This window comes from Aquila chrysaetos, chromosome 8 (genome assembly GCF_900496995.4).
Source record: "Aquila chrysaetos chrysaetos chromosome 8, bAquChr1.4, whole genome shotgun sequence".
Taxonomy (NCBI): Eukaryota; Metazoa; Chordata; class Aves; order Accipitriformes; family Accipitridae; genus Aquila; species Aquila chrysaetos.
In genome coordinates, this window is record NC_044011.1 from 32,683,379 (window position 1) to 32,703,459 (window position 20,081).

Sequence of the window (20,081 nt, forward strand, 5' to 3'; positions counted from 1 at the left end):
CCTTATTGGAAAAACTAATCTGCAGAAAGCACAGATAGAAATAAACTGAGGTCAGACTAGAAGATCAGGGATTCTTTGAATTTGAAAGCTGAACTGCACAGAAGAAGTCCGGAGACTGCCACACTGATCAGCAGGAGGTCTGGTTTCGTATAGTCTTTAATAATCTTAAAAAGTAGAATCAACAACACAGGGTTCAAAGAACAGACAGTTGTAACGAATTGGGTAAATGGGACAGAAACCAAATGAGAACACATAAAGAATTCAAGCTAGGTAGCTAATCATTCAGCCAAAGAAAAATACAAAATACAGAGCAGAATTGGGAAGAAGATGCCTAGAAATCCATCACCCTGAAAACCAGACAAGATGTAGAGAACAGCAATGCATCTGTATGTAGCTGCATCAAAAAAGGTGGTAATTGATTGGCAGGTCCTTTTACTATCAAGTCATTGATAAAAGAGGTAAACATGCATGGCATTAAATATATCAACATACACATCCGTAACTAAACCCAACCACACAGGCAAACCTACAGATTTAATGGACACAAGTTACGCTGAACTTAACTATTGACAACTTCAAGGATCTTAATGGGACAACTGACACTGCACCCTGTCTCATGATGCTAGTTTGTGACTCCTTAGTATCAGAAACGTGTCTGTATACAGAAGATTATTTAGCGAAGTGTTATGAATAATAATGTATGCCACAATATATGCCAAAACAAGAAAGATCAAACATGTAAAGCTGAAGTGGCAATAATATAATGTCAACAAATGTTTTAAATGTAAATGATAAGGATGAGGAAGAACAGTTACAGTGGCCAAAGGCAGAACCAGGTAATGATATCAGGGTAAGCAATAGAAAAATTGGGGTGTCTGAAAAAGCTTGGCAGTGCTACAACTAATTGTGCTAGGAAACAGTCTTGCAGTGGATTTATTGGTTGTCTCATTGCTTAAATGCTTTAAAATCAAACCAGGAGAATATCCTGTTGTGCTCAAATCTCATTTGAGATTTCTAAACTTAAAGGAAAACATAATGGATCCAATTCTGCCCTCAGTTATACTTGATCAACTACTTTCTGTAATCGGATGGTTACCTGGCCACAAACCAAAACAAGCTTTCTTTGGCAACATGTTCTTGAAAAAGAAACAGAAAACTTACTCAATAAGAAAGGAATAAGCAAGATTCATTGCTCTACCCTTGAATGGCTATATTGTAATAGGACACAGGGAAATCTGAATATAAACAAACAGAGAATGGTAACTCCTATACAACATCAGAAATAAATGCTTACTGAATGACAGGCAGTCAGCGAGGGAAAACACAGGAAGGTAAACATGTTGTCCTTAAGTTGTGTACATAAAAGAGCTTGCTCAGTATCAGTTAATCCATGTGGAAATATCACATGCCCAAGGACATTGAGATCCAGAACATTTTGCAGACTAAGTATCATCAACCAAGTAAAGCAGAATTCAGTATGTTTGAATCTGAAATGCTTGTCATTCTAATGAAGCTATCATATCCATTTTATCATCAGAGAAAACTAACATTGGATAAAATTTTTTTTTTCTTTTTTTTTCAAGAAAGTGTTTGCAAATGAAAAACGACTTTTCTGAATGGGTTTCAGAAGAGGTACTGCAGCTCAAGACACTTAGTTCACTTCAGGGAGGACATATTTCGTATAAGCTTCTAGGCAAGCCACGCCAAATAGCAAACCTCATATTTTTATGGTAAAGAGCATTTTCAATCAGAATGAAAACTTTGGGAGCATTCCAAGGACACTGCCATCTCAGAAGGAAGATGGAGCGTCACCTGCGAGGAAACAAAAGTTTGCAAATCTTACTCGTGTCTGTTGGCATGAGCCATCCATTTTAACAAGATCTTAAAGTCACTGTGCAATGTTGAGCATGCTATTTATTTCTTTTATTAGAAGTCACAGTTTTTTTCAACCCTTTTCAAATACCTAAGAAAGAAAGTCTCTATCTCACAGTGGCTACAGCCTATGAAATGTCTGTATTTTTCTCTAGTAGTGCAAGAAAACAGTAAAACACACACATAGGCAGGGAAGATTTTAAACACTCAACATTTTTCTCTTCCTCAAAATTCAAATGTTGTAAAGTTTTCATGGATATTGATCATCTAAATCTCCACAGCAGCTTTAAAAACCTCTACTGTAACAAAGCATGACCACAGTTCAGAGATTCTGGTAAACAGAGGTGTTGCGTTAAGGAACCTGTTACGGAACCTGTTGTACTGTAAAACAGTGTTTTATTAATAGCAAGTAGTGTGTGTGTATATATATATATATAGCATATGCCTATGATAGCTAACAAACACACAAGTGTCCAGCATCTTGAATCAAGCAGATCTGTGTTACAGTTCACATTTAACCAGATCCCTATGTGTACTATCAAGCAGTTTCTTACTGGTTATCATTCTCTCTTTTCAGCCACAGATACCTCTTTCTTTGAACCAAAAAATTTCTAAAACATTAGCAGACATATACATACACAAATCTGAATATTTAGTAATTTTTAAGGAGTGGGGAAAAAATCCCACTCTGGTGTAGATAAGCAAGCAATCTCTCCTAATTCTCAAGACTGAAGCAGGGTGATCAGCACCATCTCCAAGTTGGACTGTGAAGAAATGCTACATCTAAAGTTAGCTAGAGAACCACATGGGACTGCAGCTTATTCCTTGGCAGGCATTTGCTTTTCTGCTTTTTTCTTTTTTGTTCCCTGTCCAAACTGAATTTTGCTTAAAAGTGCTGGCCTGGTTTGTGCAGTCTTTACATTAGCAAGCCTCAGCTACTGCCTTCCAGGCCCTCATCCAAGAGTGGGGCCTTGGCTATTAAAAAGCCCAATGAATCTACATCTTGATGATTTCAGCTGACATTGCAAGATAATGCGGATCAACACAGCGATGTAAAAGACATTCTTGCAGTGTCAAGGAACTCAGTCCTCAAGACCCACTTTCCCACTATAACTACGGTCTACACGCAAACATATCTGCTGCTCTGGACTTCAGTCGAGGCCTGGAGCATGATCCAGGAGAAGGTGCTAATGGCCCTGGGCAGGTCTCATTCCTTACATCAGGACAAATTAAGCAAAGGTAAACACAGTGAGCTCTACCCAAGTGTCCCAGCAGGCATCTTAAGCTTGGTATTTCTGAACACTTTGAGCTTAAACTCCAACCATCTACAAAAATTACTATGGACAGAAAGTCTATGGCGTTGCAGGGTTTTACAGACACAAGCCCATTCTCTAGCTGCTCTTGACTTTTCAGCACAGATGTTGTAAGAAATTGTTTCTGACAGGATACCCCTTACAGGATATGAGACAACAGATAATTTAGACCCAATTAAATCTATAAAAACACTACAAAACCACCTTCACGCTAGCTCCTAGCTAGCAGTGGAATGAACACTTTACAACATGCTAGATTTCTAGGACAGGCAGACAACTAGGTAAGTGGAAAGATTTTAAATCAGACAGATAAAAATACCATTAATCCCAGCAATACTATAGTTATTTCTGACAGACTTGAAAGAGGGCCACTACTAGAATATGTCACTGTCTTCCCAAACCTCTGAAAAACACGCTCTGTAGAATGCCTCAGAGTGATCCTGAGAGATGTAATAATGTTAAATGTTGGCTTAATTCCAATTGCTAAGTTGCATTGAAAGACATCTAAAAATACATACTTATTTCTCTTAAGCGATACTTCTCTACATAAGCTATTAATACACTTGCCAAAAAGACTGTTCAGCTGTGTAACGGGAAGAGGTAAGAGTGTGAGCATGCTATAGGTGGGAAAAAACCTAGGGAAAGCCTTCATCGTGGCTACTATTTTTACTTCCAGAAACTCCTCCAGTTGAATAAGAGGTTAATATTAAAGAGAAGTGGAAAAGAATAAAGGCATGGCTCTGCAAAGATAGTTCAAATAAATTAAAAAGAAGGGACTTCAGTCCCTTTAAAGGGACTTCCTTGTCTCTAAACTTCATTCTGCGGCTGTCGAATGTGCACTGCATTCGACAATCCCTTTCATAAACAAATCAAGCTCTCTCTTAATAACAATTGCTTTTTTTGCCCTCTTTACTACCTCTGGTAGGCTGTGCCAGAACCATATTGTTAGGAAACTTCTCTTAATTTCCAGCCTAAATTTATTTAAGGCCACTTGATACCTCTCTGTTCTTCTGCCAACATTGTCCTTTAGCTTACAACTTCTTTCTGCCTCCCCAGTGTTTAACCCTGATGTATTTATAGGCAACAGTCATATTCCAGCTAAAGGATATTGTTAGACTAGATGATTACATCTGACATTATAAGGGAAACCTCCTCATATGGTCATTGTATTATAGTAGTGCACATACTCCAACTATGTTAACAGCCCTGTTATGACAGATACCATGCATACCAAAAGACTCACAGATCATTGCTAGCTCCTCAAGGCAGAGACTGACTGTCTATTTAGTCAAGTTGACCAAAGGATGAGGCAAAAACCAAAATGGCACATAAAAGGGGATGGCCAAATGTCAATGAACTCATTTGTGGCAGAGCCAGGAAAACCGCATTCTTCTGCCACGAGTTCTAGATGTCACCCACTGGATCACAGCAGTCTTCACTCCCTCTGTCCTCATGGGCCCTTTGCAGCTGCAAAGCACTGCATTTGTAGCAGTCATAATGAAGAGGCAAACCCCACAGTGCTTATTCAAAATTTATCTACATTTGTTTCCTTCAGCACTTGAGTCTACGCAGCTTTGTTTTCAGAAGTAAACTTTATCTGATATTAATCTTCAAATAACAAATCCTGCTGCTAAAATTGAATACCTACCTGTGTTCCATAAAAGAGGCAGTAAAACAGCAACAAGCACAAAGAAGCTGTTTTACTTTTAGAGTAAGTTTTCTATTTATTGGCACTGAGAGTCTGAGGCTGAGTCAAGCACAATACAGGCAGGCAGCAGCAGAAAAATATGTCTCCACAACCCTTGAAATGCAGTATTGATGTAAGACTCTCTTTACTTATCTCTGAGCAAAAGCTCCAGCTGAAGGGAATGACAGAGCCAGCCCCTACGTATACTCCAAAACCTCTACTCATGTTTGCTTTGTGGTCCTCTCACCCCAGGTTCTTTCATCCATTTCCAATGTTAGGACACAGGGTTTAAGTCTGCCTGTAAGGTTTCCACCTGGGGTCCATCAGGTGGTCTATCAGGTTTCCAAGATGTGGGACAAGAGTCACTGGTATGGTCAGCTTCCGTATTAGTTAGTGCAGGTCTGGTCTGACTGCTGAACTTACATTATCATGATTAGTTTATGCTCTGTAGCTCTGAAGATATAAATTCCACAATAAGTCTGTCCATTTTACATTTGGCATAGTTTCACCGATATCAGTGGAGCTATTCGTGGTACCAGATACCAGTCCCAAAATGCATTTCTGCAAAGCTCATGCTTTTTGCAAAGTATCTGTATTACAGACAGAAGATTAGGAAACTTGCCCTCCCTGGAACCCTAAACGTATTTTTGATCTTTTCATTAATTCTAGCGCCAACAGCAAAAACTAACTCTATGCATAAGCACATGGGTCTCAGATCCAAGCCACTTCCTACACTTCTAAAATGCAACCAAAGAATAAAAGAGAAAAAAATTTCCTTTTATACTAATCCAGATACTACTGTATTTTTGTTCACTGTTGCAAAATGCATTATTACTAGTCCACATCACTGTTTCATTTTGTTATCAAGTTGTTACAGTTAAGTTAGAAAGATTAAGCACTTTACCTGTAAAGCAGATGCAGAAAATCCTTGTAATTGAGGATTTTCCATTCTAAAATATTTTTACATCTAGTCTTTTACTTGCGATGCATCTTCCACATAACTACAAGATCTGAAATGAATTTTACAGCCTAACTAGTAACTAAAACCCAAGCAATTAAAAAGAAAATACAGTGCATTACAGAAACATCTTTTGCAAATTCATTTTGACAAGTATAGTTTCCATTAACTTATTTATGGTGATACATTATTCATACTAACAGTTGCTGCATATATGTATTTTAAAATAATTTTAAAAATGCTTTCTGGCAAGCTACCTAACTTAGCACTTGTTGCTGACAGCATGGGATAGGCTACAACTTTTGTGTGGCTTATAAATTTTAAAGAGTATTAAACTGTGACTGGGATCTATTGTTCTGTCGTCATTTGAGAAACAATGCTGAGAGCTCGTCTCTTGTACAACTGGAATGCTGGAAAGCACTGAAAATCCCAAAGGTAATGTTTTTTTTGGTAAGTACTCTTAATTTCCAATGTTGCAGTTAGGAGGCCGAAGGATTTCAACCATTTTGTAACGCTTCCTACAAACGTTTCAGTGCCAGAAAACCCCACCATTTGCCTGAATGGTTTATACATCAGAATTTATGCTTTAAGTATTATGAAGTATGTCTTAAAAATGTAGCCACAGTACTTGTTTCCAGTACTTGTTTCTGCCATTAAAACCTGTTGCCTAGGAAATGACCCCCTTCTGCCATCGAAAGACTCCAATGTGTAATTATTCTCAAGCAGCTACTAAAAGGTGAATTTAATGTGGTGGGATGAAAATGTTTAAAATGTACTGATGTTTAAGGGAGGAAAACCACATTTGTGCTGAAGTGAACACTGCCTGGTGTTAAGGCTGCCATGAGAAAAACGCATGTAGTTAATGCTGTATAAAATTAAATATATCTTAATCTAATGTTAATTACTTACTTTATTACCTAAAAAAACCCCCAGCACAACAACTACCAATAAATGTGTGCTAGCAAAACAGAATTAATACTAGAATTCAGAGAATGATGGAACCAGCTCTCCTACAATCCTAAATGCATGTCTAACTAAAACTGACATACAGTATTTCCAAATAGGTACAGTTGAGAAAATCTGGAGAAAGAAAAGCTGTGAAATACAAGAGGAAAGCTATTTTCTTCTGTGCAGATGTCAAGGTTTAGCCCTTTAAAATTAAATAGGCAGAGATAGTATTTAAACAAATGCATACTTAAGAGAAAACAATTAACATCTTTATGCCATTACTTATCCCAAAGATGCCTTCTAGTAAGTACAATCTGATGTACAGAACCATTGGCCAGGAAAATCTCCAAAACACTTCCAGACTCTATTTTTAAAGCTTGTACTACAGTCAGGACCATCGCTCTCAATAAAAACCACTCTAAAAATAATGGCTAATAATAACCTAACCCTTGTCTTGCTCACACCAACAAGGATGGTGAGAAGCATGCATTTTATTGCTACAGCATGACTCCAGCTTTTTTGTGTCTCCTTTCCCTAGCAGGCCTTGGTTTCCTATTCTTCATTGCTAGTACATGGGTATAGCTCTTCTTGCATGCTTAGTCTTATAGAGACACAGGATGCCCCTAGAGCCAAGGCTGTTGCTCAGTGGTTTTCAAAACACTTACTGGTTTCAGAAGGAACGGTTTAAACTGAGACGATGGGATTTGAGCTCTCAAAGCTCCAGGGTCCTTTTGAACTTAGAAACTTTTAGAAATGAATTGCATCATTAAGTCAGGAAGAACCAGCACATTTCTGCAGAATTTGCACCAAATTTAAATGGTAAATTTCACATAGTTCTAGAAACCAGGACTATCGCTCCTGGGAGCCTTGACACTGCAAGCAACGACACCTGAAACTCCCATCTCCCATCCATAATGTAACGAGATCCTGAAAAACTTACTTGTATACAAGCCTTCTTAAAAATAAAAGCAAATAAGGAAATTTCCAATCAACCCCTTGGCATTCAATTTATTGATATACATCCTATTACGAACATGTAACTTGAAATGGAATACATTTAGCAGTTATGCCAGCCAGCCAATGCAAATGCTTTACAGCCTGAAAATACCAAACTACAAGACTTAACCAGGCCTAACAGCCCCCCAGTACGCTTTTGCTGACAGTGAGAGACTGCTCAGCAGTACCAGGAACTTCCTTCTGGTTCCACCTGATAAGGAAACATGCTATACATAGCGCATTAATCTCCTTCACTGTATGACACAAAGCATTAATCACAACAGCTTGCTTCAACCACAATAAAATACTACTCCAGATGCTTAACCTATGTAGATGTCAAGCCCATGTGTCTGCTGATGTTGCAAAAGCTCAATCGCATCCCAGGGATACAATACCTAAAAATACATTAGTGACGAGCAGGAACACAGGCAGCCTTTTTACTCAAAACTCTGCAACCAAAGGCCCTTATCCAATAAGCACATCGGCATGTGATTTTACCAGGTACCTGAAGAGCCATGTTGTAAAGTTTAAAATACTATGGACAGCTCTTGCTTACTGTGTTCAAAATACTGCAGTTTAGCTGCAACACGTACAAAAAAAGGGCTAGAATGGTGATCAGAGAAATGGAGAATTATGAGACGTCAAAAGCGTTTGACTAGTGCTGTGAAAGTTGAGAGACAGTACAAAAACTCTTTAGAAATTCATTTAATTAGCTATAAGAGAAGAAGAATTAAAAGAGAATACTGTTGTACAGTGGATGTGCACAGATAATTGATACAGTTAGATGGGAAATTAGAAAAAGATATAATCATCAGACGAGTGGAGATCTAGAACTATCCAAACAGGGTAGTGGGAGCAAGGAGTCAGGCTGCTGTACAAAGGCAGATAGTTTCTATTTTATGAATTTGGATTTAAGTTTTCAAGGAAAAATCCATAATTCTATTTAAAAGAACTTCTCAATATTTGCCAAGAAGCATGTGCATCACACTCTCAGAAGTTACCCAGGTACCTGTGTTCATGGTTCTGGCCAGAATTGCCCAGAAATTTCACTTCAATAGAGAATTAATATAACGTTCGAGGAAATGAAGCATGAGAGATTTTCATATAACTACACTCTCTTCCCACACCACCCATAAACTTAAGCATACACTTAAGTGATTTATTACATCAAGGCCAGGACGTTCTGCATGTTGCAAACATGAAATCTTACTCCCACAGCATAAATGCTTTTAGCAAATGCTTTTAATCCTTGTGAATTGCAAGTATTTGGTTTAATTTTGCATCTTGACATGTGTGCTACTGTGCACAGGAAAAAAAGAAAAAAAGACAATATATACTTTGTCTAACTTTGTGAAAGATGATTAGAAATCTAGGGCTCCTACTCTTACAGAATAACTGAAAAATAAGGACATTTGCTACTAACTTTGTTTCAGGCTTTTGAAAAAGTAATTTTCACTGGCAGTTTAAACAAGGACTATACAGGCTTAAAGTTCAAATTAAACAGAAGGGCTTGGATTATTTCATGAGGATGCTGAACATGAATCCCTTTATTTCAGTGGAACAACTGAATATCAGATAGATTGTTTAAATAATTAAACATAGAAATACTACAGAAACAAACATGAAAGTGGACAGACCTTCATCATTTACATGTACATTTGTCCCTAACCTCTCTGCAATCTGATGTTATAATAATGAAACAAGATAATGCACGGAGCCAGTCAGAAAGGCAGCTTATGGAAACAAAACAATATACCCGTGTGCAGGCACGTGCACACAAACACACACACACTGAGCAGCTGCAAATGTTCAAACTCTAGAACAATCTGAGGAAAAGGGATTTAAGTGGCATGAAGGCTGGCAATTTATATCACCTAATTCTTGCAAACAAGCCTTTAAAGTCTCTACCACTCAAATCACTCATAACTCACAGAAACAGTTAATCACAACTTTCAAATTTCTTTATGGTATTTTCTTCCGCTCTGGACCCGTATCTGTGATTTACTTCAAAGGAGTAACTTCTCATTGCCAAGCAAGAACAAATACATATACCATGTTGTCTGATATTCTGGCTTGCTTCTTGAACCAAAACTCTGCAAAACTGCTCCAAAAGTCCAATTATTTAGTTGCATTGCTCTGGTACAACAGCAATGAAGTCATCCTTAGGCCACCTGTAACTCCATTTCCTATCCTGCTGTTATCATGTAATTCTCTCACATCTTTACCTCTGCCTCATGTGCCTTGTTACATTACTCCTCTCTTCCCTATGCTGCTCTTCTGTTTTTTGGTGTACCCCATTAATCCTGGGGAGTTGTTTAGTTGGGACTTCTTCCAGCTCAATTTGAAACGCAGAAGCATAAAGCATGTGGACAACAACCCTAAGCCCATCTGTCTTCACAGAGCTGTTGGGCCCCGTTTTCTTTGAGAACTATGCTGGATGAAGGCTTCTGCTACCTTCTTACCCATTTTAGCTGCTGGTCTGGTTTCTACCTGCTCTTACTGACAACACCAGGGCCATTCCAAACATCCTACTTCCATCCTTACCTCGCAATTGACTTTGGCCCCGGCAAATAAGGGGACATAAGCAATGCCACCCCAAGAAATGTAACAGAATATCTGAGCAGTGAAGGTGAGAAGTTAAGTCCAACAAGTTCATGGGTGTATAACAGTGGACCACATCTACCTGGTTTGAACATCCACAGGTCTACTGAAAATAATATCTCTGCTCAAGTGGCCCAAGTAAGTATAGTTTCAGTGGCAGGGAAAGTATCACCACAGCGTGTCACTTCGGTCTGCCATCCCTGCAATTCAGCCTATGAACCGTCCTTTCTGACAGCAGAAAGCCTAAGTGACAATCCCTTTTACAAAACACCATATTAAAAGGTTAAACCATTATTTTGAATATGCACTGTTATATTTCAGTGACATTTTACAGACATGCAGCATTTGTTTGCAATTATTCTACAAGCGTAGGATTGAGCCCACACCTACGCTTCATTTAATATACAGTGAATTGCACTCCCAGCTCAGAGCAGATGTACAGAAAATATTGTGTCCCCATGTCATTCCTGATTAGCCAAGTCCTGTAATTTTAACACAGCAAGCTTGGAATTTGCACTGGAGCATGGTTAGCAGCATGTGCTGGTTGCTGCAGCTCAGCTACCAGATAGGGTGCTATGTAAGAGGTGGTGTCTGCAGCACAGAGGTGGCCCGCAGGTTGTGCCAGCTCTGTCAGAGTTTGCTGGACCTCAGTGCACAAGTTTGAGGAGAAAAAAACCCCGAAAACCCCCACACAGAAGGAATTAACTCTCTATGACCTGCCCTTCCCTTGTTAAAGTTGGCAAGTTCTAGGATTCTGTAAAAGCAATATAAATCATACCCAGGAAGAGAGGCACCTATGGAAGAGCAAGTGCCTGCAGCAATTGTGTGCACCAACGTAAGTTGGAGGGGTCCTGCAAACCCTACTTGGAGGGTGCTAGCAAACACCATCACAACACCCTTCTTTCTGAGGTTTGTTTCATGCTTCCTCCTTATTGCTAGTCAGAAGGTGATTTCATTTTGACTTCGGTGTCCTGCTAGCACACCAGCACACCTCCTTCTAATAAATCCTTTATCGGGTTTATATGAAGTGCTAATATTTGGGTAATAAGAATGATCTTTTAGGTACCAGACTTTCCTGTTGCTGATGTGAAATAAGGTAAAGCACAGAGCAATATTCTACTATTTGCACGGATGAGAGAGGAGGTCACAATGTGTTTTCATCTATCCATGCTAGTGTTCTCACTGACGTCAAAAGACAGTTTGCATAAGCATGACAAAGAAGCAGGATTTAACCCTCCATCAAAACCTCTGGAAACACTAAATTTGAATGGACTAGAAAAATAAGAAGCCTTATAAGAAAAATTACAAGTGTTTTGCCTTGAGACAATGTTGAACACGGCATTGGGAGCCACAGGTTTCCTTCAGGAAGACATCTAGGTCAGAAGGCTTCCACAGAGAGGGGCGGGAGTGCCTTCAGTTAACCTCTAGACTTTTGGGAAAGACGTGTTTGTGTTTCCTCTGGATCCGAAATCTCTGAACCAAACCATTTTTTTCATATTAGATCTGTTTTTCAGGATATTCCCATGCCCCTAAAATTTCTAAGGTATAAACACATTAAAAGCTGGGGTAATCATTAGGATATGGGGATTGGAATAGAACAGGATACAGACACAAATTCGATGCTATTTTAAGACTTGTGGTGGTAGCAAAAATCTGCAGAGATTTGAGCAGGAGCTCTCTCGCTGGTTTTGGCAAAATGCCCAGTTAAGCCCTGACAACACTTGAGATTTTCAAAAGGGAATTTTTTGTGAGTATATCACCAAACACACTCAGCTACTCTCACATCTTACTTTGTGTACCACTTTATCAGAAAGGAGAGGGCTGGACTTATTACTATTATTAAATGACAGAATTGCCATCTTCCTAGTTTCATTGTCACTGATTTTTTCTTTAAATTTTACATTTCAGATGCTGGTAAATAGTCACTGTGATAATAAGGTTTCTGCTGAAGTTTGCATACCAGATCAACTGTTCCAAACTATCAATTACATGTACTGAAAAGTAAATACTGAAACCAGCCCCATTCTTCCTAAATTGATCCCAACTAAATACATTTAAAAATGCACCACACAACGTCTCACAGGCTTGTACAATCCAAAAGCAGATAGTTGGAATTGCAATTTGATTCTGAACCAAATTTTGCTTTAGCATGTGCTGTAGGATAATTGAGTCATTGTTTCAAATCAGAAACCGAGTACAGTGAGAATATAAAAACCACTGACCTTTCTTTGCTAGATTACTGTTGGGTTCATACTTCTCAATCAGCTGTTGAACTTGTTCTTGTTTTAACGGTGGATAAAGGATTTCATTTAATCGTGGATCACGTTGCTTAAAATTTATGAATTCCATCATCTGATCAACAGTAAGGTATGGTTTGCTCTTGGCACCACTAGAGAAAAATTAAAGCAACAGCAAAGCCATTAAAACACATTTCCTTGAAATCTTGTTCAATATTCTGTAACTTCCCAGGGAAACCAGAACAAGATTCAAACTATCGTACAACAAAAACGTTGCCCCGCTGTGTCTCTGGACTAATTTACTTTGCCAGCATGTAACAACAAACATTCTTCATCAAACATCTAGGAGCAAGATTTTTAAAAGTGTTCAGTGTTATTAACATCAATGGGAAGAGTTAGAGCAATGCTAAAAGCTTTTAATTCCTCTGAATTCCTGGAACTAAGCAACTGAAAAAAATAAAAGAGAAAATGACGTGAAATTCAATCCTGAGCTTGCCACAAACACTGTGCTGCCATTCCTGGCCCAACTATTTGGTTTTACTGCTGAATAACAGCAGCCCTGATTTTATTATTCTAGTATTTGCTTGGGTTTTTTTTTTATAAACCTGCTAAAAAAAGGCTAGGCACTTTGCAAAGCAAGCAAAAAGATGTCTATTTAGGGAGTTAGTAAAAAGAGCAGACTTCGGGTACAATTTGTACCCAGATGGAGATCCAGGAAGCCTCCAAGCCAGGTGACGTGCTTAGGGTTGTCTACAGCACTCCAGACTGGCCTACTTCTGCTTTGCGAGAGTGCAATGGAAAGCCTACCCCCAGGTTCAATAGGAGCAAACTAGGCCAAGGCTGCGTTCCTCTGAAACCTCAACCTTAGAGAAAACAAGCACAAAAGGAGTACGCCCATGTTGCAAAGATATGTTCACCAATTGCTTTAATGGTCTTGGGATGAATTTTAGAAATGACTTTACTTTCATATTGCTTCATGTTCTGACTCCATTGATCAGACTCTGCTGAAACTGGGAAGTACAAAGACTTGCTGCAAGGGGTAGAAGCAACACGAGTTATATAGCTTGTAACTGAATGTATGAAATCAGTTGTAGTGGGCTGCTAATTTAATTTCATGGTGCAAATTCATAATGCACAAATCTTAAAAATTACTGCATTTTTTGCAGCTCCTAATTAAGCTTTTGGGGGTGATTATACATATTCTCATCGCTATTGCAAGCTGTTATGGCTTATTACTTTTCTTCCTTTACTTTCATGGAAGCCTAAACTATCCTAATCCATACAGAAAAACAAGACCTGGCAGTTCTGCTCCTCTAGGAACAAATTACTTTAAAACTCTGGCTGCTAGAAATGGAGGCAAAAGCTTGGGACAGAAGGAACCCTTGATCTAAGGTTAAATAACAGCCCTGCTTGACACCGAAATCTGTTCTTGGCAATCGCTGCATGCTGCTGTAGACTAAATAACCTACTTTGCCATCCCCAGCCCAGAAAATCAGTGAAAGGGATAAATAGATAAATAAATAAATAAGCTTCTTTTCTTACAACTCAGAAAAGATGTGGTCGATCTCAGGCCGAGGGCAGAGGTTGTTTAAGAACACCCTGTACACGTCTGGTGTGAAGTCATCTTGAGGGATTGAATCATTCTGTGAAATGGGGAAAAAAAACAGTGAAAGAACGATACAGCATTTTTATATGTTCTTTGTAAACAGATCACTCATGAAAGTGCTTCTTTTGATTTCCTTCCTGCAACCTAGAGGAGCCCAGATTTTGCAGAATAATAAATTCTCCTGAATAACAGAGCAGCTTAAAGAGTACATCTTTAAAAAAAATACAAACACATCTATCAACTTAGTTTCCATAAGGCAAAGTTATCTTTCTCTGAGCACCTGAGAAGAAAGAAAGGACATCTCCCTATCTAACCCCCTTATCTACAGCATAAATAGGTATATCAATCCCAATGAAGCCTCTGAGCTCACTCCCAGCTGGGCAGCTGGCCGGCGTGCTTCAGTGAGCGAAATGGCAGGATTACAGAGGATGAGCACGTCACTCATCTTTCCAAAGCTTTCAAAGAACCAGGGAACGAACTGGGTCACTGAGTCATTATTAATACACTTGTTCTCTGACAGCAGCAGAACTGTTTCCTTTTCCTTCCTGAAGATACACATTGCAGATACCGTGACTCTGGGCAAGACTCATGCAGTGTAGTTTTTCCATGCATCTTTGTCCTAAACGCTCAGTGTAATGCATTTGGCAATCAGATTTCTTTTACAGAAATTGATAAAAATGCTCTCCTATAGAAGAGATACCAGCATTTTTTTTCTTACTTTTTCTAAAATTTAAAACAATTTACATTTAATCCTGCTTCTAGATGACACTTTCATCATCCCCATTATACCTGCTGGCTTTTCTCTGAAAAAATAAACAACTGTTTTTAACTGGAGGGAATTACTGGACTGGATAAGGAAAACAGTCCTTTGCACGAAGCTCAAGAGCCCCGCTCCCACGTGCATGCGCTGCCTTCAAGCTCCAGAGTTTTTGCAGAAGACAGCAAGGGCTACTTCTTTAGCAGGGCTGGGAAGAAATGAGGACCCCAAGGAAGGTGCAAAGCTTTTTTCAGCACAGAACAGTAATGGTGTGCTCACTGGCTTCTGCCTTTGCACCAGTGCACCGAGAAAGGAAAATGGCACAGAAGCCTGTATTTTGTGCAGAGGAAACATTACAAAGGAACAAGAAAAAGGAAAACACAAAAAACATGACATGCAAATACTGAAAATCTAATTTTTGAGTTTCCTCCACGCGAGCTACCTTTATCTAAAGCTATGGCATGTAGTCTCCAGGAACACCATGGGCCCACGTGACTCCTCTCCATGGCTCCAAAATAATGCCTGAATCTGATGAACTGGAGAAGGAAAATTGTAACTTGGACGCAAAGCCGTTTGCTTTTAAATGCCGTTGAACCTGGTCATCTCAGAAGCATGCTGCTGATAGAGGAAATCGTTGCTTTTCTTTATTCTGCCTGTTTAATGCTGTTGCCAAGGGAACCAGAAGCATCAATTCAAGCCTTTGTTAGACAGAAGAAAACTTTTCTATATTTTTCCCGCTTTAGGTTAAAATAAATAAATAAATGAATGCCACAGGCATCACTTTATCTCTCCTTTCATCTATGAAACCTGCTGAGGCCCGAGAGGGTTTTGTACCGTGACCATTGCTCAGCGTTTTTGTCCGCAAGCACAGGCTGAACCTGACCCAGCGCAGGCTCAGACTGAGCTGGGCTGTTTCGCTGCTCCACCTGGGTACCCATCTCCAGGCTCCAACGGTCTAAGGTCACCAGCCATTAGACTCTTGAGCCTTCCTTTTTTTCGCAGACTGTGCGAGTGGCTGCAGGGTGAACTAGTTCAAAACCTACCCAGCCAAAACAACCTTGTGCACTTTACCATGGGATCAGCTCACTGAACCAGGTAACTTGCCAATGGCATGACTGCTAAATCCAGTGCAAGGGTGGACGGACAAGTCTGAAACCTGAAGTTGGAGGGTTGAAATAGCTCCTTTCAGTGACACCTGCCAGTGACACTGAACTACGTGTGAAACTGCACCCACTACGCTTTGATAAATTTGAGCCACAGTGCTTTTGGTTGAGAATAGGACTGCTGATACTTGTGTTTTCCTAAAGGCCAAGATTCATAAAGCTTGTGAATTTTCTTGTTAAAGGTGGCACCCCACTCTCCTCTGTTCCCTCTACCTATAATCCCTATTCAGCAGAGTACTGCTCCTCAGCCAGCAGTTCTCCTAAGGGCATTTTAAACGTTGATTCTGTAATTACCACAGAACTACAGCCTCCCATTGACCTACTATATTTTTTCCTTTACAGGGAATTTGAAGATGCTCAACACTGAACAAAATGTGGGTCTTTTCCAATAACCTGAGATCCAGGCTTTTATTTACCACTTGGTTCCAGTTAAGAAAACCTCAGTTTCCCAACAAATATCTCCAAACGCCTGTCTACAAAGAGGATAACCAACACAAGTCTTCAGGCAAAAGCACAAAACCTTTTAATTATTAATTATTTCCTACCAGTAACGTAATCAGTGGGCTACAAAACACAAAGATCTAGATGGGAGACAAAAGCCTCGCTGCAGGCATTTGCCACCCCAGGCACAACCTCAGACAACTATATTTGGATTCCAAAAGCCTGCCTGCCAAAAGGGATTAAAATATGCTGCCCCTTTCCTCAGCCTGGTCTGAGCTATCCACATTTCAGTGGAACCACCCACACACCTTATGCGCTCATCTCTGCTTTGAGACCAATGAACAAATCACAAACTTTCAGTACCACATGAGAGCATCCCTCATTTCCAGCTTTGCTGAATATTGGCATTCAATTTTATTCTGTAATTAAGACCCTCTACTAATTTCAAGCACTGTAGATTTATGATTTGTCTGGTAACCTGCCTGCTTTTATAACATCTGTATCCATTCTGTTATATATTTGGCAGCAAAACAGCCATTTCAGATTATTTGCACAGACAGGACTCAATAGCTGGTTATTTTAAGTTAACAGTCAAGCTCACTAGTAGTTCATTGTGAACCTCTACATTAACTGTAAGGCAGAAACCTTTGTCTTCACAGCCAAATAGGCAGCTAAAATTAAGCTTTTCAAATTCTGTTTAAGGCACCTTTGACTAAAACCAAAACAAACAAGAACACCCAACAATAACAAAAAGCACCCCCCCTTCCCCAAAAGTAGCCAAGATTTTAAAAAATCATAAGGGAATCAGATGCAAAACTCAAAACCTCATTGACATATTTTAAAACTTCATTTAAACATTTATTTAAACATTCCTCTGCTTTCAGATCTGCTGGACGATGAATGCTGCCGAAAATGAGGTCACACAGGGCTTGGTCCTTCAAGACTCTACACATGTCAGGTCTGACCCAGAAACACATAAATAAATAAATAAATAAATAAATAAATAAATAAATAAATCCACGCTTTGAGAATGTGCTTGACTTGAAGTCCATGGGTCATCCCACTGCAGTCATGCTCAACTGCTCAGCTGAATCAGGGCTGGAGTGCTCAGCACTGCAGAGAATCAATCCCTTATTAAGGTCCCTAAATATGAAATAAAGAGTTTATTTTTGGCACTTCTGGGTAGCCTCTCTGGTGCTATTCGTCTACAGCAGGATGAAGGCAACTATCCAGGCAGTGAGAACTCTTCCTCCTCTCACACTACATACAGTGCCTACATGTTGTCCCACAAGGTCTCCTGGAAAGTACACACAGGGAATTTGCTAAAGAGCGGGGCTAGTGGATGCCAAAGTTTGTACTGTCACAGACAAGTCCATGCAGTGATACTATACCCTGGCAGCGTAGCGCAGGCCGCCCTATGCTCAGGTCACTGTGTAAGATAGATGAGGGATTGTCCCAAACTTGAAGCTATGAACCAGGAAGAGAGTGATAAATGCTGACTTGGAATCCTCTTACCCATGAATGTGAATTTCATTTTGTGTTTTAGGGTCATCCACAGGTTCTGAGAGGTGCAGCAGAATATCATGTGAAACTCATGGCCAACAAGCCCTGTAATTTCCTAGAGCAATGACAGGTATGGAAACTTGGCGAAAAAAACTTTAGAGGGATCTTCATGAGGCACGAATATGAGAAGCCAAAAAGCCTAAGCTGATAATGTCCATAGAGGCTTCTATGAATTCTCTGAATAATTTGGTGTGATTTTGCTGAGCAAGATTCCCTGATATTCATGTCTTGCATGCTGCTGGAGTCCGGTGCCCTTCCAAGGCTTTATGGGAACACCATTTGTCCTGCAGTACAATGGGGCAGAAAAGCTGGAAGTTGAAGCTAAGAATTGTACTTGTTCAAATAAACAGGAACACAAAGGAAAAGAGCTGTAGTTGAAGTACTGATTTTCTTCTACCCCATTACCTCTATGAGATTCAGAGTTTCATGATACTTAAGTACTTAGCTTCTAAAATATTTTTTTCAAAGATGATCAACACAGTTTTCTTTGTTGCATGAAGTGTATTTCTCTTTTGTCCCAACCAAAGAAAGGATCTACTTTATATTATGAATAATTTTCAAGATGGTATCCCAGCAACAAGTATCCAGCAATGTGTATGTAAAATTGGCTTTACTTAAATAAACAGCAGAAAAAGGCTGCAGTTTCTTTCAAGGACTCCAGTGATGTTCAGGGGTTTTTTTCAGAGATATATAGTAAACAGAAGTGATAAATTATGTCCTGGTTTTAGCTGGGATAGAGTTAATTGTCTTCCTAGTAGCTGGTATAGCGCTGTGTTTTGGGTTCAGTATGAGAAGAACATTGATAACACTGATGTTTTCAGTTGTTGCTAAGTAGTGTTTAGACTAAGTCAAGGATTTTTCAGCTTCTCATGCCCAGCCAGCAAGAAAGCTGGAGGGGCACAAGAAGTTGGCACAGGACACAGCCAGCGCACCTGACCCAAACTGGCCAAAGGGGTATTCCATGCCAGGTGACATCATGTCCAGTCTATAAACTGGGGGGAGTGGGGCTGGGAGGGATCGCTGCTCAGGAACTAACTGGGCGTCAGTCAGCGGGTGGTGAGCAATTGCATTGTGCATCACTTGTTTTGTATATTCTAATCCTTTTATTATTATTATTGTCATTTTATTATTGTTATTATTATCATTATTAGTTTCTTCCTTTCTGTTCTATTAAACTGTTCTTATCTCAACCCATGAGTTTTACTTTTTTTTTTTTTCCCCAATTCTCTCCCCCATCCCACTGGGTGGTGGGGAGTAAGTGAGTGTCTGCGTGGTGCTTAGTTGCTGGCAGGGGTTAAACCATGACAATCAACTGATTTAAAAAGCAGTGCTTCAGAGTTTTTTTGCACATCTTGTCTTGTTTGCTAACAGTTAAATGAAACCCCATCTTTAAAATTATTCTTTCCATGTTTCTAACCTCACAACCTTGCATTAGATAAGATTATTATATTCTTCTATACCTACTTTACAGACATTCCTTGGAATTTTATGGAATTAAGCTCCCAAACCTATGAAGGAAGTTCTCATTGATAAGGGGTATCTGAGGTTTGGCTTGTGAAGATTTTGCTCCATTGCTGTTCTGGAGCTGTAGGACTTGGCTCTATTAAGCCATTGGGGAAGCAAACGTTGAGCAAACATCACAGCAAAGAGTTCTACACAAGCAAGGGATCAGGAGATGAAGGCTCTCCTCTGCTACAGATCAGTTCTGCCCCACCTCTTGGGCCTCTGAATGTCAGAATTATCCTGCAAGAAGCTTCTTGGAGGAGAATCTCCACCTGGGAGGAAAGACTAAGGACATCTTCACTCCAGTGTTAACTAGAATCACCTGCTTGAGCTCATTCCTCTTGAAAAAAGCCTTCTTGTGGGTGAGGTACCATCCTGCAAATGCTCCAAGTTGAGGCGAGCGCCTGGATTAGCAGCATACAATGGCTGCATCCCC

At 39.6% G+C, this 20,081-nt stretch overlaps 1 protein-coding gene across 3 annotated transcripts in view; it reads right to left on the bottom strand.

Annotated features, from left to right (window-relative positions):
* Positions 1-20,081, bottom strand: part of PLCB1 (phospholipase C beta 1) — a 412,867-nt gene that overhangs the window by 131,290 nt on the left and 261,496 nt on the right. For all 3 annotated transcript variants that reach the window (XM_030022429.1, XM_030022430.1, XM_030022431.1), the window contains 2 exons: positions 14,155-14,255; positions 12,598-12,764 (listed from right to left, as the gene is read on the bottom strand). In XM_030022429.1, coding sequence (XP_029878289.1) covers positions 12,598-12,764; positions 14,155-14,255 — 268 coding nt within the window. The remainder of the gene's footprint in view (positions 1-12,597; positions 12,765-14,154; positions 14,256-20,081) is intronic.